The sequence below is a fragment of the Lynx canadensis genome, chromosome C2, assembly GCF_007474595.2.
Source record: "Lynx canadensis isolate LIC74 chromosome C2, mLynCan4.pri.v2, whole genome shotgun sequence".
In the NCBI taxonomy this organism is placed as follows: Eukaryota; Metazoa; Chordata; class Mammalia; order Carnivora; family Felidae; genus Lynx; species Lynx canadensis.
This window is the reverse complement of record NC_044311.2, coordinates 37,596,628-37,620,517: the sequence shown is the minus strand read 5'-3', so window position 1 is coordinate 37,620,517 and position 23,890 is coordinate 37,596,628. Positions and strand designations below refer to the sequence as shown.

Here is a 23,890-nt window from a genome sequence, read left to right as displayed (position 1 = left end):
GATGAAGAACTTTCTAAAATGCTTTACACATTTTCCCCTTACTTTACAAACAAAAGATGTATATACAAATTTATAGTCTATTGTTTGGTTGCAACACTTTTTAGATGTGTGTGCATATAGATTAAGACAGGAATGTTTTTAAAACCAGTTAATGTGTTAAGGAGGTGCTGTCAAGGAGTGGCTTTTTTTTCTTTTTAGTGTTATAATGTTATTAGGATAATAGAGAAAAGGAGAAAAAAGCTAAAAAAAATAAATAGAACATTCTGAACATAATTAAACTTTTTCTTTATAATGTAGGATCTTCATTAGAATTATCAGTAGTTTTCTTATTGGGCAGTGGTTCCCAAACTCAGCTAATTATCAAAATTACTAAAGGATCTTTTTAACAGGTGTATTCTGGATTCCACCCCTACAGCAATACTTCTCATACTTTACTGTGCAAATGAGTCACTGGAGGATTTGTTAAAACACAGATTCTGTTTCACTAGTTCTATGATGAGGCTTGAGATTCTGCATTTCTAACAAGTTCCCAAGTGATCACATTTTGAGTAGCCAGACCCCAGAGTTTTTCATTTAGCAGGTGTGGTTGGAGCCTATTGTGAAAATTCCTGTTTAAAATTTGCCTGATGAATCAGGTTTGATTGCCATGTCCTCTAATCAGTGCTTAGAGGTATAGAGTGCTTAGAGTGTTTTTTTTTTTTTCACATGCAGTACTCTAGGCCCAGGATTGGTGTCTGCTTTTTTAAATTACTTTAAATTTCTTTTATTTTGGGGGCACTTGGGTGGCTCAGTCGTTTAAGCGCCTGACTTCAGCTTAGGTCATAATCTCACAGTTTGTGAGATCAAGCCCCACATCAGGCTCTGCACTGACAGTGTGAAGCCTGCTTGGGATTCTCTTTCCCTCTCTCTCTCTGCCCCTTCCCCCGCTCATGCTCGCTCTCTCTCTCTCTCTCTCTCTCTCTCTCAAAACAAAAAACAAAAAACAAAAAAAACACCATACCTTAAATAAATATATTTTTTTCTCCTTTTGCTGTTGTCAGTGGGCATAACTTGTACCCTATTAGTCCTAGTGTGCTGTGGGCTGGAAGCATAGACATCTTGTCTGTACTGCCTTCATTATTCATTCTAGTTTGTTTGTTTTTAATGTTAGTTATTTTTGAGAGAGCATGAGCAGGGAAGGGGCAGAGAGAGATAGAGGGAGACACAGAATCCAAAACAGGCTCCAGGCTGTGAACTGTCAGCACAGAGCCTGACTCAGGGCTCCAATTCATGAACTAAACCATGAGATCATGACCTGAGCCGAAGTCAGACACTTAACTGACTGAGCCACCCAGGCGCCCCTATTCATTCTGTTTAAAATCGTGACCTCTCTACACACTGCTGATCCCCTTTACCTGCTTTATTTTTCTCTGTGCTTTCTACCATCAAACATACTATATATTTTCCTTATTTTATTTCTTGTATGTCTCTCTAAGTAGACTAAAGGAATAGGTCACAGTTTTATCCCTAGCATCCAGATTAATACATGGCATGTAAAGGGAACTCAGTAAAGATTCATTTGAAAGAATAAATCAAATATCTTTGTAATAAAAGATAATAGGTTCTCTTTAAAGGCTTGAGCATTTTACAATATATAAATACATGAACTCTACTGTATGGCCTCTAGCTTGGAGCTGTTTTATGCCTTTTGTGCTTATTTCCATAAACTATGTTCTAAAGATAGGGGCTGCCGTATAAGTAAACTGCTGCCATTTTTCTTAGTAGATGAGAATTCATTTAAAAATATTTAATGTGAATGGTAGTTATGGATTGCAATGGATATAAACGATGATAGAACAGGTAATAATATTTCTATCTTACAGTAAAAGGAAGCTGATGCTTAATTTGAGTGTGAGTTCACAAAATTAACAAGGAGTAAAGATGGGACAAAAGTCTTCTTCAGGCATTTGTCAGATGATCAAAAAATTCAAACATCAAAGCCAATTTCATGAAAGATTCCAAAAGCAAGGACTTTGTTAAATGAATGCCACCTTAATTTTAATAAGTAGCCAGAAAACCGACAGTAATGTCATAGATCAGTACTTCATACCTTTTTTTCCTTTAATATAAATCTTCATTGGCCACCAGATATAATTCTTTTTAGAGTAAAAAAAGTATTTGAGTAGGATAACATTTACATAAAGTTCCAAAAGATAAATCTAATCTTTTGTGTTAGAAATAAGGTTATTTTGGGGAATGGTAGTAACTGGGAGGGAATACAGGAGTTCTCATGTTGTGCTTACTAATGTTCTCTCTTGAACTCAGTATGGTTATACATAGATAAGCTCATAAAAACTCACAGGCTGTATGCATACAACTTTGCATTTTTCTGTGTCTTATACTTCAACAAAAATTTAATTAAAAAAAATTTTTAAGTATGTATTATTCCTCCTTGCTGCATCTGAAGAACTTCAAATATTCTTTTAATTACTCATTTGGCTTTTTAAATATAATCATGTCCAAATGAATAATAATTTTATATTTTTAATATAAAGTCAAATAACAATTTTATAATTTTATGTTTTTAAATATTTAAACATTTTTTTTCTTCAGCAAAGAAAGAATAATAAGAAGGTACGAGTGACAGTGAAGCCCCATTTGCTGTACAGAGTAAGTTTCCTATCAAAGAATTCAAAGTTGTTTTTACTTTGAAAGTGTAGAAAGAACACAATGTTTTTGTTATAGTAATAGAAAAACTATTTCAAATTAGAGTTAATAATAATTAAAGCTTTCTTCTCTTCAGCCTTTAGAACAGCAACATGGAGTCATTCCTGATCGAGATGCAGAATTTCGTCTTTTTGACCGTGTGGTAAATGTGAGAGAGAACTTTTCAGTTCCAGTTGGCCTTCGGGGCACCATCATAGGAATTAAAGGGGGTAATATCTCAGTACTTGGTGTGTCTTCAACTGTTTCTGTATTGTAAAGTAAAACACAAATTAAGTGTTTTATATCTAAGCAGAGAGCAATAATGTACATAGTTAACTGTATTGCACACTTAAAAATCATTAAGATGGTAAATTTTATGTCGTGTATTTTTTTTTTTTAATTTTTTTTCAACGTTTATTTATTTTTGGGACAGAGAGAGACAGAGCATGAACGGGCGAGGGGCAGAGAGAGAGGGAGACACAGAATCGGAAACAGGCTCCAGGCTCCGAGCCATCAGCCCAGAGCCCGACGCGGGGCTCGAACTCACAGACCGCGAGATCGTGACCTGGCTGAAGTCGGACGCTTAACCGACTGCACCACCCAGGCGCACCTATGTCGTGTATTTTTTATTAAAAAGAAAAATATGAGAAAATGGAGGGAAAAAGGAAGAAGCAACTAAGGATCTAAATGTGCCTCAGAGGGATGCCTGGCATGAGCTGCTTTGCAGCATAGATTCCAAAAAAAGTCAAAGTAGCATGAAGCAACATATCAGGTGCCAAGGGGTCAGGGTGTTGGCAGCACTGTCCTTTCTTGTCTCAGGCACTCAACCTTGGTGTGATTGTTTGGGCGAGGAATGGTAAGGGTCAGATGGGTGTGATGAAACAACAAGCCCCTGCTGCTATCTGCTCAACCCTATGCATCAGCTGTTCAAATACTGAGCTTATTGGATTGTATTCTAGTCAAGTTGTCTTGGGACCCTGATAACGTAGAAGTTTCCTTTCTTCTGACCACTCCTATCAGTAATAGTGACTACTTGGGATTTTGTCTTGAGAAGGATTTTAAAATTGTATCTATGCTGAGTGGGAAAGAGCTTTGTCATTGATTTTTAACTATGTCTGCCATGGACATGGAATAAAAAGGGGAGTATTTGTCATTACTGTCCTCAGCTGAGACCTCATCTCCATAGTCATCTTTACTAGAGGGAGTGAACAATCCTCATATCTTTTACAATCTTAATAATCTTCTGAGAAATGGCCCCTCCCTCAGATGGGGAATGGGAACCTAGAAGGTGAGCTTTAAGCCTTCAGAGGAGAAACTCCTGCCTCTCATTGAGCCTCACTTTCTTGAGTTTAGATTTCAAGTAAAAGTGTCAGGTTAAAAGGTACGGCTGGATGTTGGACACTGGATGAGCTCTGCAGACTTGGTTTTGGCTGGGCAGTAAAGGATCTGTCTTACTGCAAGACCTTCAAAACTGTAAACTCCAAAGGCCCCAATAGTTCATTTTTGCCTAGTCCTTTTTAATAAAAAATACAGACATCCCTCCACTCCTACCACAGGCTAGGATATTATCAGATATTATGTTAGGGTTTTCCAGAGAAACAGAACCAATAAAGTGGAAAGGAGTAGGGGAAGGGTGGAGAGAAAAAAAGAGAGGGAGATGGAGGGGAGTGGGAGGGTTAGTCAATTCTCAAGTAATGTGACTGTATTATTAATTTGGGCTTAGAGTTCAAAACGTTATTATAGCTAATTATTTCACTTTACCTTGGCATTTTGGATAAATTTAATCTTGCCAGATATATCTCATCAGCCTCTCTGCCAAATGTATTCTTCTCTGTTCCTATCTAAATTTATTGCAATCTTTCTCATGTGTCTCATATCTCAATTATGACATCCATAATCGACCAAGTCATCTCAGCCAGAACCTTGGAGTCATCTTTGGTGTCTCCATCCTTTTTATCTACACAGGTCACAGACCCCTGCCAATTCTATCTAATAATATTTCTGTTCTCTCCATTCTCTTCCTTTTATTAAATAAACTACGATGTTTTCAGATCTTTGTCATCTTTTATCTGTCTTACTGCAAGGCCTTCAAAACTGCAAACTCCAAAGGCCCCAATAGTTCATTTTTGCTTTTGTTTCCCTTGCCTCCAGAGACATGTCTAGTAAGAAGTTGCTGCAGCCAAGGTCAAAGAGGTCATTGCCTGCTTTCTCCTCTAGGATATGGATGGTTTCATGTCTCACATTTAGGTCTTTCATCAATTTTGAATTTATCTTTGTGTATGGTGTAAGAAAGTGGTCCGGTTTCATTCTTCTAAATGTCACTGTCCAGTTTTTCCAGCACCATTTGCTGAAGAGACTGTCTTTTTTCCATTGAATAGTCTTTCCTGCTTTGTCAAAGATCAGTTGGCCATACATTTGTGGGTCCATTTCTGGGTTCTCTATTCTATTTTATTGGTCTATGTGTCTGTTTTTGTGCCAGTACCATACTGTCTTGATGCCTATGGCTTTGTAGTAGAGGATAAAGTCTGGGATTGCGATGCCTCCCACTTTGGTTTTCTTCTTCAATATTACTTTGGCTATTCAGGGTCTTTTGTGGTTCCATACAAATTTAAGGATTGTTTGTTCTAGCTTTGAGAAGAATGCTGGTACAATTTTGATTGATATTGCACTGAATGTGTAGATTGCTTTGGGTAGTATTGACATTTTGACAATATTTATTCTTCCAATCCATGAACATGGAATGCTTTTCCATTTTTTTGTGTCTTCTTCAATTTCCTTCATAAGCTTTCTATAGTTTTCAGCATACAGGTCTTTTACATCTTTGGTTAGGTTTATTCCCAGGTATCTTATGGTTCTTGGTGCTATTGTAAATGGGATCAGTTTCTTTATTTCTCTTTGTGTTGCTTCATTATTGGTGTATAAAAATGCAACCGATTTCTGTACATTGATTTTGTACCCTGCGACTTTGCTGAATTCATGTATCAGTTCTAGAAGTCTTTTAGCCAGTCTTTTGGGTTTTCCAAGTTGTCTGCGAAAAGTGAAAGTTTGACTTCTTCTTTGCCAATTTTGATGGCCTTTTTATTCTATTTTGTTGTCTGATTGCTGGTGCTCGGGTTTCCAATACTATGTTAAACAACAGTGGTGAGAGTGGACATCCCTGTCGTGTTCCTGATCTCAGCAGGAAAGCTCTCAGTTTTTCCCCATTGAGGATGATATTAGCTGCTGGCTTTTCATATATGGCTTTTATGATGTTTAAGTATGTTCATTCTATCCCGAATTTCTTGAGGGTTTTTATTAAACATTGTTGTATTTTGTCAAATGGTTTTTCTACATCTGTTGACAGGATTATATGGTTCTTATCCTTTCTTTTATTAATGTGATGTATCACATTGATTGATTTGCAAATATTGAACCAGCCCTGCAGCCCAAGAATGAATCCCACTTGATCATGATGAAGAATTCTTGTTATATGTTGTTGAATTCAGTTTGCTAGTATCTTGTTGAGAATTTTTGCATCCATGTTCATCAGGGATATTGGCCTGTAGTTCTCCTTTTTTTGTGGGGTCTCTCTCAGGTTTAGGAATCAAGGTAATGTGGGCTTCATAGAATGAGTCCATAAGTTTTCCTTCCATTTCTATTTTTTGGAATAGCTTGAGAAAGATAGGTATTATCTCTGCTTTAAATGTCTGGTAGAATTCCTCAGGGAAGCCATCTGGTCCAGGACTCTTATTTGTTGGGAGATGTTTTGTTTTGTTTTGTTTTTAATTATTTTTTTTGTTTTAACATTTATTTATATTTGAGAGAAAGAGACAGAGCATGAGCAGGAGAGGGGCAGAGAAAAAGGGAGACACAGATTGGAAGCAGGCTCCATGCTCCGAGCTGTCAGCACAAAGCCCAGGGTGGGGCTCAAACTCACAAGCCGTGAGATCATGACCTGAGCTGAAGTGAGAAGCTTAACTGAGTGAGTCACCCAGGTGCCCCCGTTGGGAGATTTTTGATAACTGATTCAATTTCTTCACTAGTTATGGGTCTGTTCAAATTTTCTATTTCTTCCCGTTTGAGTTTTGGTAGTGTGTGGGTGTCTAGGAATTTGTCCATTTCTTCCAGGTTGTCCTGTTTTTTGGCATATAATTTTTCATAGTATTCTCTGATAATTGCTTGTATTTCTGAGGGGTTGGTAGTGATAAATCCATTTTCATTCATGATTTTATCTATTTGGGTCATCTCTCTTTTTGAGAAGTCTGGCTAGGGTTTTATCAATTTTGTTTATTTTTTCAAAAAACCAACTCTTGGTTTCATTGATCTTTTCTACTGTTTTTTTTGTTTGTTTGTTTCGTTTTGTTTGGGTTTTTTTTTTTTTTGGATTCTATATTATTTATTTCTGCTCTGATCTTTATTCTTTCTCTTCTTCTGCTGGGTTTGGGGTTTCTTTATTGTTCTGCTTCTAGTTCCTTTAGGTGTGCTGTTAGATTTTGTATTTGGGATTTTTCTTGTTTCTTGAGGTAGGCTTGGATTGCAGTGTATTTTCCCCTTAGGACTACCTTTGCTGCATCCCAAAGGGTTTGGAGTGTTGTGTTGTCATTTTCATTTGTTTACATATATTTTCAAATTTCTTCTTTAATTGCCTGGTTGACCCATTCATCCTTTAGTAGGATGTTCTTTAACCTTCATGCATTTGGAGGTTTTCCAAACTTTTTCCTGTGGTTGATTTCAAGTTTCATAGCATTGTGATCTGAAAGTATGCATGGTATGATCTCAGTTCTTTTGTATTTGTAGAGGGTTGTTTTGTGACCCAGTATGTGATCTATCTTGGAGAATATTCCTTGTGCACTTCAGAAGAATGTATATTCTGCTGCTTTAGGATGAAAAGTTCTAAGTATATCTGTCAAGTCCATCTGGTCCAGTATATCATTCAGAGCCATTGTTTCTTTATTGATCTTCTGTCTAGATGATCTATCCATTGTTGTAAATGGAGTATTAAAGTCCCCTGTAATTACCACATTTTTATCAATAAGATTGCTTATGTTTATGATTAATTTTTTTATATATTTGGGTGATTCCAAATTTGGTGCATAAATACTTATAATTGTTAGCTCTTCTTTATGGATAGACCCCTTAATTATTATATAATGCCCTTCTTCATCTCTTGTTACAGTCTTTAGTTTAAAATCTAGTTTGTCTGATATAAGTATGGCTACTCCAGCTTTCTTTTGACTTCCAATAGCATGATAGGTGGTTCTCCATCCCCTCACTTTCAACCTGAAGGTGTCCTCAGGTCTAAAATGGATCTCTTGTAGACAGCAAATAGTTGGGTCTTATTTTTTTTTTATCCATTCTGATACCCTGTGTCTTTTGATTGGAGCATTTAGTCCATTTACATTCAGTGTTATTATTAAAAGATACGGGTTTAGGGGCGCCTGGGTGGCGCAGTCGGTTAAGCGTCCGACTTCAGCCAGGTCACGATCTCGCGGTCCGTGAGTTCGAGCCCCGCGTCAGGCTCTGGGCTGATGGCTCAGAGCCTGGAGCCTGCTTCCCATTCTGTGTCTCCCTCTCTCTCTGCCCCTCCCCCGTTCATGCTCTGTCTCTCTCTGTCCCAAAAATATATAAAAACGTTGAAAAAAAATTAAAAAAAAAAAAAAAAGATACGGGTTTAGAGTCTTGTGTTGTCTGTAGGTTTTGTGCTTGTAGTGATGGCTCTGGTCCTTAGTGGTCTTTGCAATACTCACAGAGTCCCCCTTAGGATCTCTTGTAGTGCTGGTTTAGTGGTGATGAATTCCTTCAGTTTTTGTTTGTTTGGGAAAACCTTCATCTCTTCTTCTATTCTGAATGACAGGCTTGCTGGATAGAGGATTCTTGGCTGCATGTTTTTCCTATTCATCACATTGAAAATTTCCTGCCACTCCTTTCTGGCCTGCCAAGTTTCAGTAGATAGGTCTGCTACTACCCTTATGTCTACCCTTGTAAGTTAAGGCCCATTTATCCCTAGCTGCTTTCAGAATTCTCTCTTTGTCTTTGTATTTTGCCAGTTTCACTGTGATATGTCGTGCAGAAGATCAATTCAAGTTACATCTAAAGGGAGTTCTCTGTGCCTCCTGGATTTCAATGTCTGTTTCCTTCCCCAGATTGGGGACGTTCTCACCTATGATTTGTTCAAGCACACCTTTGGCCCCTTTCTCTCTTCTTCTTCTGGAACTCCTATGATATAGATATTGTTCCATTTCATTGAATCACTTAGTTCTCTAATTCTCCCTTCATGATCCAGAATTTTTTTATCTCTCTTTCTCAGCTTTATCTTTTTCCATAATTTTATCTTCTATTTCACGTATTCTCCCCTCTGCCTCATCATTTCTCACTGTCACCTCCTGTAGTTTATTTTGCACCTCATTTACAACATTTTTTAATTTATCATGACTATTTTTCAGTTCCTTGATCTCTGTAGCAATAGATTCTCTCCTGTCTTCTATGCTTTTTTCAAGTCCAGCAATTAATCTTATGACTATTATTCTAAATTCTTGTTCACATATATTGTTTATATCTGTTTTGAGAAATTCTTTAGCTGTCATTTCTTCCTGGAATTTCTTTTGAGAATTTTTCCATTTTGTCATTTTGGCTAGTTTTTTTGTCCCTTATGTGTGTTTTAAAAGCTTGTTATGTGTCCTGCACCTGCAAACACTACCATATTAAAGAAGGGTCATACATTGTCCAGGGCCTGGCCCTGTAGAAGATGTTTTTTTGGAGAGTGTTACTTGCTCTCTGTTGTTGTGACTTTGGTTACTTTATCTCCCTGTCCGTAGTGATGTTTTGAACCCTCTACCAGGTGTGCTTTGATTTGTTCGTTAAAGTAGCCCTGGAAAGGAAAACAAACAAAAACAAACAGAAAACAAAAACAAACACACAAATAAACAAAAAACCCAAAAACAAAAAGCCAGAAACACCAGCTACAAGTAAACAACATGGTGGAAGCGGTGCTGATAGAAGAGGCCTTATCCCATACAAAGAAATGACAGGGGTGGGGAAAAAGAAAAAATAAAAGTTGACCAGAGAAACTATACAGCTTAATCCAGAGAGAGAGAGAGAGAAAGGAAAATAAAGGAGGAAAAAGGGGAAAAAGAAAATAAAATTGTCCAGACAGAAACTATATGGCTTAATTCAGAGAGAGAGAGGAGAATAAAGAAGGAGGTGTGGAACATGTATCAAGAGAATGGATTAAATATGTCTGCTTAAACAAACCAATAACCAGAGTAACCAGACTAGAGGAGGGAAGAGATAAGAAGGAGAAAAGGAAGGAAGAACATATCTATAAATAAGAATTGTCTGAGAATTAAACCAGGCAGTGCAACAGCACTGGTCTGGAGGAGGGGCTGTCTGGTGCTGTCTGTCAGCGTCAATCCCACTCCAGCAGATATGCAGTTACCAGGTGCAGAGGAGTGTGGTTTGGTTTAGGCAGGTCACATCTCCACTGTGGGCCCTAGGGCCGATGCCTGAAGCCCCACCTTGTTGGTAATGGGGAGAAAAATGACAACGCCCCAGTCTCCTCCACAGACCAGGTGTCCCAAACCATTCTGTTTAAGCCGTCCTCACTGTGCCATGGGTGCAACCAAGGCGGTTTGTCCTGCCCAGCCAACTCCTGTGCCCTGGCGCTTGCCTGGGATTCAAACTCCTGCTCCATGTGCCCGGGTACTGGGGGAGTGCCACTCTCTGACTGGCGGAGGCAGGCAGGCTTTGTCCTGTCCCACAGCACTCCAGGGAGAGGATCACTTTCTCCCACTGTGGACTGTGCCCCTGACCTAGCCACCGAACCTGGGGCTGACTCCCCTCCTGCCCAGGTGCGTGATCCAGGCAGCCAGCCCAGTCCAGAGAAAGCCCCTCAATTAGAGATTGGCCCTTTCTCTGTCCAGGTCCATGGTTTTTCTCTTGTCCAGATACAGTCCTATGCTTCCCCAGCCTCTCTTTCTTGTCCTTTGTCTCTGCAGAAGGGGATCCCTCCCCTCCGTTCAATTTATCTCTCCCAGTTCGCAGTCACACACCTCTGGCCCGTCAGGTTGTCCTGGTAGGTTCCTGGAAGCTACTGTCTCTTTGCCTCCCAGACTCTTGGAATTCAAATTCCTTTATCTTCAACCTTGCTTTGTTTGAGAGAGGAGGGAACTTCAGATCCCCCTACTTCTCTGCCATGTTGGCCCCTCCCCTTATTATGAATAATTTCAAACATAGACAAAAGCAGAGAGAAAAACATAATCTTCCCAAAGCGTATAATTTAAAATATTATTTTGCTTTAAATTAATACCGGTAATCTGTGAGTTTATCTATTTTTCATTTAGTGTATTCCCCTGCACTACTTTTTGATAATTGTAATTAATGTTTCTCAAAGTTCAAAAACTTATAAGCTGATTTTTCATTATATGATTTTTAAATCTCTTTTTTTTTCACAGCTAACAGAGAAGCTGATGTACTATTTGAAGTATTATTTGATGAAGAATTTCCCGGAGGCTTAACAATAAGGTTTGTATTTCCTGATGATAATTATACTTTGTGAATATGAACATGTGACCAGTGACTTTACTGTACTTATTTGTCTCCGTTTTGAATTCCTCTTATATGCAAGACATCATACTTGCTACCAGGGAAGGTAGCAATGAGTAAGACAGACATGCTTTCTACTTTCACAGAGCTTTCATTTTAGTGGGGGAGATAATTGTGTAACTGATTATAATATTAGTTATTTAGTTAAAATGTGAGAAGTGCTGGGAAGGAAAAGTTCAGGTTTCTATAAGAGTATAACTTGTCCTGAGAATTCTAGAAAGCCTTCTTGACAAGTATTTAAGATGAGACTTAAAGAATGAATAATAGCTAACTGGAGGAAGAGGGAAGAAGAATGTTAAGTGGTCATGAAGAAGAAATAACAACATACAACAAAGGACCTATTCAGTCATTCAAAAAAAAAAAAATGCAAGTGTGTCTGAACTTTAACAAGATTAGAGTAAAAGAGAAAAGCAAGAACCACACTGCAGGGACTTGTAAGCCAACTTTGAGGACATGTTAAGATTTTGGTATCTTGGCCTTCATCCTTAAAGCAATGTGAAGTCATCAAAATCAAAGCTGTGACATCAGATTTGCATTTTAGTGGAATTGTGGATGCTGAAGCCAGACTCAGGTGGTTTGAGGAGGCAGGAAATGGAGCTGACCCTTGAGAAGTTTGACCATGAAGGAGAGAAAAGATAACTGGAGGTTAGCAGGTTTAAAGGAAGAGAATTGGATTTTTTGTTTAAAGTAATATGGGTGAGTTTTATTTATTTGGGGGAAGCACTGATAGAAAATGTACAGGAAAAAGGATTATGATAGAATGAAAGGTACATGGAATGGGTTCTCTCACTTATTCTTTGAGTTACCTTGGGTAGGTAGTTAAAAGCATTCTGACCCTCAATTTCCTCATTTATAATGAAGATACATACTTCACTAGATTCTTGTGAGGATTAAATGAAGTCCTTTCCAGTTTCCTGTCTCCCTTCTAGAAACTAGCTGGAAAGCTAAACTGAATTTAGCTTAGTTTCTTTTTCTCCTCTATTTTGATTAGTGACTAATTAAATAAAAAATTGATTACTCTGGTTTAGTCTCTTTTCTTTTTAAAAGTAGGCTCCACACCCAGCATGGAGCCCAAGACGGCTTGAACTCATGACCCTGAGATCTGAGCCAAGATCTAGAGTCGAACACTTAACCAACTGAGCCACCCAGGCACCCCTTGTTTAGCTTATTTGCATAAAATCACTATTGTCAGTCCTTTTCCAAGTAACCCTCACAATGCTATTACTGTTGTTTTACAACTCAAATGTGCCTGTTACCGAAAGACTTTAACTGTCTACAATCTTCAAATGCAGCAGCAGAGTCTGGATCTCATATCTGATTTTATTTTTCATGAAAATGTTTGATCACCAGTAACCTTAGCCCAGTAACTTAGAAGATACATTTTTAAGATGATTAACTTTTTTCTCGGTGTCTTTTTTTTCACTCCTAGGTAGAGGCACTGGATTTCTTTACTGATAGAGAGCTATGTAAAAGATTACCTGTACATTCATTTCTATAATGCAGAATCTTTAAGTATAGTTCTCATGAACATATTTTCTACAAATCATGTAAAGATTTGTCATAAAATAATTCTACTCCATCATCTCTTAATATAAGAGGATTATATTCTTAGAAAAAGTGCATAATAGAGTTAAGAACTTTTGACAAGAGAAGATTTATTTTAATATCTAATATTTTTGTTAAGGCTAGGAAGGAAGGAAATCACAAATACTTGTCTATTAAGCCTTCCTGGGTCCATAGCTTTAAGATGGGAAGGTGAGGATAAAAAGGCTAGACTCAGCAATTGATCAGGAGACAAATGTGATCAAAGTTAACATTTGCCCTATTGTGTAGGGAGAGGTCCACTGAGAACAGTGCCGCATTTGAGTATCTCCTGGTCTTTCATAAACCAAACTGTACAACCCAGTTTTTAAAAGAAGCTTGACATTTAATTCATAAATTTTTAGTTATACTCAGATATTTTGTTGCCAGCCTTCTGAGAGCAAACTAACACATACACACATCCCTTGCACACCACACCTGTAGAAGAGTTGTTCCCCCACTTGGTAGCACTGAGTAGTCTATTCAGAAACTTTTCAGAAATGTATCATCTTATAAATTGAGATCTTTCTATGATTTCAGGTTCCTCTGCTGAATTTAAGAGTAACGTTTATTAATTCAGATTATGGACTGACTGTCCACCCAAAAATAATTTGATTTGTCTGCTCCCTAACACATTTAGTATTATTTCCCCCTGAAATAACTGTTTACTTTTAGGTGCTCACCTGGTAGAGGTTATCGACTGCCAACAAGTGCCTTGGTGAATCTTTCTCATGGGAGTCGCTCTGAAACTGGAAATCAGAAGTTGACAGCCATTGTGAAACCACAACCAGCTGTGAATCACTATAGCTCAAATTCATCAATTTCCTCTGGGCATTTGGGAGGCCTGAACCATTCCCCGCAATCACTTTTTGTTCCTACTCAAGTAAGGCGCTTAGTCTCATTTCTTTCTGCCCCTTACAAATCACAGGCAGACTTTGTAAGTGGAAACATAATTTGACTTAGTTTTTAAAAAAATTTTAGTTCAAATCAATTTCAGATTTATTTTAAGTTAATGGACTAGTAAAGAGTGCTACTGATAGCATTCTGCCTCTGTTATAAAATTAATTATATTAAAGAAGAAACACATTTTTTAAATAGCCTGAGGATGTCTGTTTTGTTTTCATATATTTACCTTTGAAACTAAAGTTTCCATTTTTTTCTTATATAACTCAAATGTTATATCTACTACGAAATAACATGAATTTGAAACGTTAACAGGGAGAGAATTAAATTTATTAAAAGTTATTTACAAGTTTCTACTATGCAACTCATGGGTGATTTACTTTATTTTATCTTTCTGGGGACAAAATTGAATTGTTTTGTGAGAGACACTTAACCTTATTCCATGTCCCCAAATCTTAATCACATTTTTTTTTATCTTAACCTCACTTTAATCCAAGTAATATGTGTTCATTATAGACTAATTAGAAAACACAGATAAGGAGATAAGAGCAAAGGAAACAGAAGCAAAAATACTCTCAAATTTCATAGGTAACCACTATTAAATTTTGGTGCATATTTTTTCAGAGTTTAATCTGAACAAAAAGAGTTCCCCATAAGTAATAGGTGATTTTTAATCTATTAGATGCTTTTGTGTAAGAGGAAGATTTTAAGAATAAAATCATTAGATACTAGTTTGAATGAGTTAATATATCAGTACATTGGAAGGCAAAAAAAATATTTTCATAGGGATATTGATTTAGTATAATCCATAGCATTTGTCATGCTTTAAAGATTTTTCAATTGGGGCACCTGGGTGGCTCAGCCAGTTAAGCGTCTGACTTTGGCTCAGGTCATGATCTCACAGTTCGTGACTTCAAGCCCCACATCAGGCTCTGTGCTGACAGCTCAGAGCCTGGAGCCTATTTCAGCTTCTGTGTCTCCCTTTCTCGGTCTGCCCCTACCCCATTTGTGCTCTCTCTGTCTCGCAAAAATAAGGAAATAAACATTTTACTTTTCAGTGAAACCATTCAAAACTAGTTACATATGATGAAGGCCATTTTCACTCCAATAGAATATTTTTATGATTACTGAGCTCCAGAAAAAAAGAACTGAGATTTCAGATAACCGAAGTTAAGATCCTGTCTACTGCTAATTAACTTTAGTGAATTAATTTTATTTTTTAATATGAATCTTAATGTTTTTGTTTCACTTCCTTAAGAAATTTTTTGTGCTTTGCCAGGTACCTAGTAAAGATGATGATGAATTTTGCAACATTTGGCAGTCCTTACAGGGATCTGGAAAGGTTCAGCACTTTCAGCCAACTCTACAAGAGAAGGTTAGTATACCTTGTTTGATGGACATTTAATTTAAAAAAACAACAACAGAGTGCCTAGGTGGCTCAGTCAGTTAAGTGACCAACTCTTGATTTCAACTCAAGTCATTGTCTCATGGTTCATGGGATCGAGCCCCGCGTGGGGCTCAGTGCTGACAGCGTGGAACCTGCTTAGGATTCTTTCTCCCCCTCTCCCTTTCCTCTCCCATGATCTCTCTCTCTCTTTCTCCCCCTTCCTCTCTCTACCTCTCCCATGATCTCTCTCTCTCTCTCAAAATAAATAAACTTTAAAGACAGCAACAATAAGATTTACATTTCTCTTTTGGGTATGCAATGACTAGTTTTCTTCAGAAATCTCATAAAAGAGAAATAATGCTTTTAATCACGAATGTTCAGAATTCTCTTCAGCCATATATAAAAGTTTTTGGACTCATAAGTGGGAATACAGATAATTTTTCTTTTAAATCAGTTTTGGATTTTATGTTAGTTGTTTGCAAAATCATAATAACTGTATTTTAAATTCAGGAGAGGCCTTGGGGTGCCTCGGTGGCTCAGTCAGTTAAGCGTACAGTTTCAGCACAGGTCATGATCTCACAGTTGTGGGTTCGATCCCTGCATCGGGCTCTGTGCTGACAGCTTGGAGCCTGGAGCCTGCTTCGAATTCTGTGTGTGTGTCTCCCTCTCTGCCTCTCCCCCACTTGTGTTCTATTTCTCAAAAATAAATAAACATTAAAAAAAGTTTTTTTTAAATAAGTTCAGCAGAGGCCTTAATGGCACTTATTAACTTACTCATTTTCACTTGCATGTATAGCTTTATTCTGGCAGTTGGTTTTCTTAAATGTGAATGAGCAAATTCATATTCCCTAATAGAGATTAAGAAGAAAAGAAATTCTGCTAACAACAAAAAAAAAAAGTTGACTGAGACAAAAAATAAAAATAATAATAATAATAATAATAATACATTCCTACAACACAACTCTTCTTGCCAAGCTACTGACCTATCTTTTCAGGTCAAGAGGGAATGTTCTCTCAGGTTTATAAACCAGTAGCCTACACCATGAAGGCCTCTTTTGTTCTAATGTCCTCCAATAATGGTGGCATTATCAGAGTTTATCATAGTAGAGAGGAGAAAATATCAAGGGAAATGATGATAAAATAAACATAAAAAGTGAGAGGGACAAAATACACAGGTCTTCTCTGCCAATAGCTATTATAAATTTTGCTTATCATCCATAAATCCTTTCTACCTAAATATAATCTATATCCAGATTTTCAAACCCTCTTTTCCTCTCTAATTTATTTGATTCTGCTAACTACTCATTCTTTAGAAGTACTGTATTATCATTCATTCATTTCATTACTTCATTCAACATGTATTTGATTGCCTACCATGTACATTGTTCTATACAATGAGACATAGCCGTAAACAAAACAAAAACTCTGACCCTCAAACAATCGGTATCCTTGGGAGGAGAGGACAATAAATAAGTAAATTATATGGCATATTGGTAATACAAAAGTTTAAGGAAAAGTTCAGGGAAGGAGGATAAAAAATGTTGGCAGGAGAGGTAGAGGCAAGGTTTTGCAGTTTTAAATAGAATTATCAGGTAACATTTGAGTAAAGATTTGAATGAAATGAGGACTAGGGCATGTAGATATGTGAAGGGAGAGTATTCCAGACAAATTCAAAGACCCTGGTAGGAATCCAGGTGTACTCAAGGTAGAGAAAAAAGACTTATGGTTCTCAGTCAGTAGGGTGAGTTGTAATTAGAGAGGTGATACATCGATACAATGCAGGATCCTCTGGATCATTAATAAGGACATTGGTTTTTACCCAGTGAGATAAGGAATCAGTGAATGGTTTTGAGAAACAGAATGACATCTAATTTATATTTTAATGGGATCATTCTTTCTGCTATCTTGGGAATAGAATGTATAGGAGCCAGGGTAGAAACAGATTAGTTAGGAGACTACTAGAACCATCAAGGTACAGTTGATAGTGACTTGGACCAAGGTAGTAGGGGGCTGTGAGAAGTCATCAAATTCTAGTCATATATGGAAGGGATTGCCATCTAATGACAAATTGGATATGGGGTTAAAAGAAAAAAAATGAATTAAAGAGTGTAACTCTTAAGGTCTTAGTAACTAAAAGGATAGAGGGGCTGTTACCTGAAATGGATAAGATAGCAGGTCAAGTAGGTTTGTGGAGGAAGATATAGAGTTCAGTTTTGGTCATGGTAAATTTGAGGTATATATTAAACATCTAAGGGAAGATTAAGAGTTAGAAATTTGAGTGGAGATGCAGAGTCAGTGTCTCTGATAGTTACAGAGGAGAGAGAAATTTGGCATGTATTTGTTTATCTATATGTTTATATCTATGTATATGCAAGGAAGTGGATGTAAATAGAGAAGAGGTCTAATAACTTAGCCTTAGAGAATTCCATCTTTAACGAGTCAGAGAGATTAGGTGAATCTGACAAAGAGGACTGAGAAGGAATGGCCAATGAGATAGGAAGAAAACCAGTAAAGTGTGGTGTTCTAAATGCCAAGTGAAGAATGGATGTCAAGTAGAATAATCAACTGTGTCAAATGCTGGTGATGGATCAATTAAAATGAAAACTGAGAATTAATCATAGAGTTTTTGCATCTGAGGTCATTAGGAATCTTGGCAAGAACAGTTTCAAGTAGGGTGGTAAGAGTGAAATACCAAGAAGAGTGGGTTTAAGAGAGAAGAGGAGAAGAAAAAATAGAGGCAGAAAATATAGGCAGCTACTTCGAAGGAGTTACACTCTAAAAGGAAACATTACCCTGACTCCCTTCTTGGCCTTCTGCCATGTGTTCACCTTCTTTCTTAACCTCTATTTTTCCAACCATTCACTGGGCACTGCTCCCTAAAACTGGACAACAAATTGTTTGTTTTTTTTTCTTCCCCCTTTTGCCTTACTGTTTGGTGACATTTGCTCTTACCTCACTGCTAATTACCACTCAATCTATGTGATCCATACCTCTCAATCAAGATCTAAGCCAGTATCTCCAACTTTCTAGAAGACGGGTGTAGATGGATACCCCACCATCATCTCAACCTCAAGATGTTTTAGAACTGACCTCACCTAAAGTTTCCTCTCTTATCCTTATTTCTAACACTACCATTTTCCACGGCATATAATCTGATGAGCATGGAGTAAAAACTTTTTCCTTTTTTCCTCTTTTTTTTTTTTTTTTTTTTTTTTTTTGCTGTGAGACTCCAAATCTTTTTATTTCCTTTCGGTTCCCACAACTGGACCTTAGAGTGTTATCCTAAGCCCAGGTTAACCTTCTACCTGTGCTTCCTGCTTCTTATCTCTTTCCTTTTTGGTCCTTCTTACGCAGTACTGCTTGATGCATCTTTCCTAATGATCTTTCCTGATGATCCTTTCACAAAACTGTGTGGACCCAGCGGCATAATTGGGCAAAATGTCTAATAAGAGCACCTGGGTTTGAAGTCAGTTTATTCCCTGAGGCACTGTGGTGTGATAAATCTGGTACCAGGCTAAAAATCAGGAAATCAGATTTGGTGACTCAAATTGAGCAACTCTAACTTCCTTGGTCCTCTGGGGCCTTGTGTGTAAAATTAAGGCACTGGAGTTAGATGACCTCTTTTCCATCCGTAAAACAATATTATTCAAATTATTCCATCCGTAAAACAATATTATTCTAGAATGTACAGGGCTCCCTCTTCAGTACTAGTGGAATTCATTAGTTTCAACTGAAACTAATAGCTAGACCTTCTATAATCTAACTCTACCTAATTCTTATATAAAGTATATCCAAATATTTGATAAAATGGTCTGTTTTAGTAAGTTTGGTCTCTTTCCTTTTGCACAAGTAGATAATTCCCACTTCAGGTTATGTGTTCTTACTGTTCCTTCCAAATTCCTCTCTCACTACCAAAATTCCCCTAGATCTCAGTCTACTAGTCATTTTACTACCTATTTCCTTGAGATAGAACTCAACATTTGATACTATATTTCTTCAGAATCGTCTGCATGCTGCTCCTGTTATTGGGTGCTATTTCATTATTTATACCAGCTAAACACTTTCATATTTCCAAGAAATATGAGATCATGTATATCACTTACATCCATGAAGCATTAATAAGCAGCCTAATTTTCATCTGATGACCAAATTCTAGACAGCTCAACATGATTTTTAAAAAAGGATTCAGGGGGCGCCTGGGTGGCGCAGTCGGTTAAGCGTCCGACTTCAGCCAGGTCACGGTCTCACGGTCCGTGAGTTCGAGCCCCGCGTCAGGCTCTGGGCTGATGGCTCAGAGCCTGGAGCCTGTTTCCGATTCTGTGTCTCCCTCTCTCTCTGCCCCTCCCCCGTTCATGCTCTGTCTCTGTCCCAAAAATAAATAAAAACATTGAAGAAAAAAAAATTTTTAAAAATGAAAAAAAAGGATTCAGGGCACCTTGGTGGCTCACTCAGTTAAGCATCTGACTCTTGATCTCAGCTCAGGTTGTGAATTCAAGCCCTGCATTGGACTCCACACTGGGCATGAAGCCTACTTAAAAAAATTATTTTGTGGGGGTGTCGGGGTGGCACAGTCGGTTAAGCATCTGACTTTGGCTCAGGTCATGATCTCATGGTTCACAAGTTTGAGCCCCCCATCAGACTCTGTGCTGACAGCTTAGAGCCTGGAGCCTGTTTCAGATCCTGTATCTCCCTCTCTCTCTGGCCCTCCCTTGCTCTCTCTCTCTCTCTCTCTCTCAAAAATAAAATATTTTAAAATTTGTTATTTAGTTTTTTTTTAAGTGTTCAAGCTTCTGGAAAAAGCAAAACTATGGAGACAGTGAAAGATCAGTAGTTGCCAAGGGGTTAGGGGGAAAGGATTAGTAGGCAGAGCACAGAAGATTTTTTAGGGCACTGAAAATAATCCGTATAATGGTGGATACATATCATTATACATTTGTCCAAACACACAGAATGTAACACCTAAGAGTGAACCCAGTGTAAACTATAGACTTTAAGTAATAATGAAATGTATGCAATTTAGGTTCATTAGTTGTAACAAATGTACCACTCTGGTTGGGGATGTTGACAATGGGGAATGCTATACATGTGTGGAGACCAAAGGTTTATGAAATGTCTCTGTACCTTTCTCTCAGCTTCATTTTGTACCTAAAGCTGCTTTTTAAAAAGTCTTTACAAAATATAAAATAAAAATAAAATTTAAATATCTTTAAAAAATATTTAGGCCTTTATTGGAAAAATATGAGTAACAAATAGCTTTATGTAGATATCAAATAGAACAACCCAAAAAACTATACCCAAAACTAGAATATTTTCTAATTAAACGTATGGCATACTTTTTCTTTGAAACAGTACTGTGAACATGGGTTTTAGAGTTAGAGCTCAAATATCAGCTCTCCTGTTATTGAGTTCTACAATTTTTCTATCACTTTGAACCTCACTTTGAGGAAAAGTAGTTATAATATTAAAAGTTTGCTTAAATCATTTATAAGAATTTTAACTTTCAGATTGCAGTTCTACCTCAAGAAATAAGTCAAGTAACTCAACATCATAAAGCCGCCTTTACTGACAGCACTGTTAAATGTCAGCAAAGAAAACATGAGCCTCACAAAAAATGTAAGTTTAAAGTTCAGAATAAACCAAACTTATGATGCTAACTGCTTTTTTTTATTAATAAGTTTTATTGAGTTACAATTCACATACTATAAAATTCAGTCTTTTGAAGTATTTACAGTGATTTTTTTGGTGTTTTCACAAAGTTGTACAACGTATGCCACTATCTAAATTTAGAACATTTTATCACCCCAAAAAGAAACACCATACCTTTTTGCAGTCATTCCTCCAGCACCTGGAAACCATTAATTTACTTTCTACCTCTGTGGATTGACCTATTTGGACATTTCATATAATGGAATCATAACATTTGTGATTTTTTGTGACTGGCCTCTTTCACTTGGCATAATGAACATAAAGTGCATCTGTGTTGTAGTGTGTATAAATACATCATTCCTTTCTTTTTTTAATTTTTACATTCCTTTTTATGGCTGAATAATATTCCATTGTATGAATACTACATTTTGTTTATCCATTCATCCATTGATGGACAGTTGGGTTGCTTCCACTTTGGGGCTAAAATGAGTAATGCTGCTGTGAATATCCATGTACAAGTTTTTTGTGTGAACATATGTTTGCAGTTCTCTTGGGCATATACCCAATTGAATTGAACTACTGAGTCGTATGTTAACTCTATGTTTAACTTTTTGTGGAGCTACCAAACTGTTTTCCAAAGTGGCTGTACCATTTACATTCCCACCACCAATATATGGGAGTCCAGTTTTTCTGCATCCTCCATAATACTTGTTATTGCTCATCTTTTTTATTCTAGCCATCCTGGTAGGTATAAAGTAAAATCTTTGTGGTTTTCATTTGTGATTCATTAATGACTAATAAAATTGAGGATCTTTTCATGTCCCTATTGGCAATTTGTATATTTTCTTTGGAGAAATGTCTACTCAAATCCTTTGCTCATTTTTTTATTCATTCATTCATTCATTTATGTATTTATTTATTTATTTTGAGAGAGAGAGCATGAGCAAGCAAGCTGGGAGGAGACAGAGAGAGAAGGAGAGAGAGAGAGAGAGAGAGAGAGAGAGAATTCCAAATAGGCTCCATGCTCATTGTGGAGCCTGATATGGGGCTCAATCCCATGACTGTGAGATCATGACCTAAGCTGAAATCAAGAGTCAGACACTCAAGTGACTGAGCCACCCAGGCACCCCACCTTTGCTGATTTTAAAACTGAGTTACTTTTCTTTTCATCCTTGAGTTGTGTGAGTCCTTTATCAAATCTGTATACTAAATGCTTATTCAGATATTTGATTTACAGATATGTGCTGTCATTCTGTGGGTTGTCTTTTTAACTTTATAGTGTCCTTGAAACACAGAAGTTTGTAGTTTTGATCAATTCTAATTGATCTATCTTTTCTACTTTTCTTTGGTTGCTTGTGCTTTAAGTGTCCTATCTAAGAAACCATTGCATAATCTAAGGTCACAAAGATTTACACTCATCTTTTCTCCTAAGAGATTTGTAGTTGTACCTCTTATTTTAGGTCTTTATTAGTGTCTGTATATGGTATGAGGTAGGGGTCCATATTCCTTCTTTTGCATGTAGATATCCAGTTGTCTCAGCATCATTTGCTGAAAGACTATTCTTTTCCCATTGAATTCTTCTGGCACCCATTGAATTTTCTTGGCCCCCTTGTTAAAAATCAATTGACTATAGATGAATGGGTTTATTTCTGGCCTGTTAATTCTGTTCCACAGATGTATATACCATCTTTATGCAAAGAATACCCTTTTCTTGTCTTGATCTTTCGGGTAAGCTTTCAGTCTTTCAGCTTAAGTGTAATGTTAGCTGTGGGGTTTTGGTAAATGCCCTCTATTAAATGAGGAATTTCCCTCCTATTCCTAGGTTGTTGATTTCCACCACCACCCCCCCTTGGAGGGAGGGATATTGGATTTTGTCAGTTGCTATTTCTGTGCTTAATTAAAATGATATATTCCATTCATTGTTTTCTCTGTGGTGAACCAACCTTGCATTCTTGGGATAAATCCCCCTAGGTCACGGTGTATAATCTTTTTATATGCTATAAGATTTGATTTGCTAGTATTTTATTGAGGATTTTGGCATAGAATTATAGAGTGGGGATTGAGACTAGGGCAAGTTAAAAAGCCCCTAAGCTCACTGTTCTGAGAGTCCGACTTTTTCCTTGAATAAATACTCCCCGGATTGCTAAAAGCCTTTGATTCATTTCCATAGTTCTGAAAATTTGGATTCTGGTAATTTGTGCCCATTTTCTTGCTGCTTTTATGGAGGAGAGAACTTTTAGAAGTCCTTACTCTGACATTTTTGCTGATGTCTCCTTACTACTTTTTGAGATAAATTTTATTTAACATAATCCAGTTACTTTTCTGTGTATAAACATTTGCTTATTAAATTACTCCAACCTATATTACAATTTTTTATTAAAAATATGTATTAGGCACCTGTGTGATTCAGTTGGGTAAACATCAGACTTTGGCTCAGATCATGATCTCACAGTTTGTGAGTTTGAGCCCTGTATCAGCTGAGCTTGAGCCCCACTACTGGTGAACTCAAGCCCCACTTCGGGTGAGCACAAGCCCTGTTTCGGGTAAGCTCAAGCTCCGCTTCAGGTGAGGTCGAGCCCCCCTTGGGTGAGCACGATCCCCACTTCGAGTGAGCCCTGCTTGTCTCTCTGTCCCTTTCTCTGTCTCCCTCTCTGCCCCTTGTGGGATTCTCTCTCTCCCTGTCCCTCTCTCTCTGCCCCTCACTCACTTGTGCCCTCTCTCTCTAAAAAAATAAAATAATAATAAAATCTTAATAAATAAAAATATGTATACTGTGTTGCAGTATTCTCTTAACATAATTTGTACATTTTTATTTTTTTCATTCCTTCAGTAGTGTTTACTGTGTTCCAGGCACAGTAGGGAATGTAGATGCAGAGATAAGAATCTTCATCTTGCAGTTACTTTTTCTCTTCTCTTGATCAGAATATTCCCAAATTGCTGAAAATTGCTCTTTGTGTTCAAAATATGACTCAGTTGTTATTCATTCATTTATTTATTCAGCTGCTACTGATTGAGCTGTTATGTGCAACGTACTGTTTTAGGTGCAAGAGATATATGAGTGAACAAGATAGACAAGTTTTTCAGCCTAATGGACATTACATTCTAAGG

General features: G+C 37.3%; 1 protein-coding gene across 4 annotated transcripts in view; it reads left to right on the top strand.

The window, feature by feature from the left end:
* Window positions 1-23,890, top strand: part of XRN1 (5'-3' exoribonuclease 1) — a 122,069-nt gene that overhangs the window by 79,337 nt on the left and 18,842 nt on the right. For all 4 annotated transcript variants that reach the window (XM_030330622.1, XM_030330621.1, XM_030330624.1 and 1 more), the window contains 6 exons: window positions 2,593-2,649; window positions 2,783-2,915; window positions 11,115-11,184; window positions 13,522-13,729; window positions 15,029-15,124; window positions 20,641-20,749. In XM_030330622.1, the coding sequence (XP_030186482.1) occupies window positions 2,593-2,649; window positions 2,783-2,915; window positions 11,115-11,184; window positions 13,522-13,729; window positions 15,029-15,124; window positions 20,641-20,749 (673 nt within the window). The remainder of the gene's footprint in view (window positions 1-2,592; window positions 2,650-2,782; window positions 2,916-11,114; window positions 11,185-13,521; window positions 13,730-15,028; window positions 15,125-20,640; window positions 20,750-23,890) is intronic.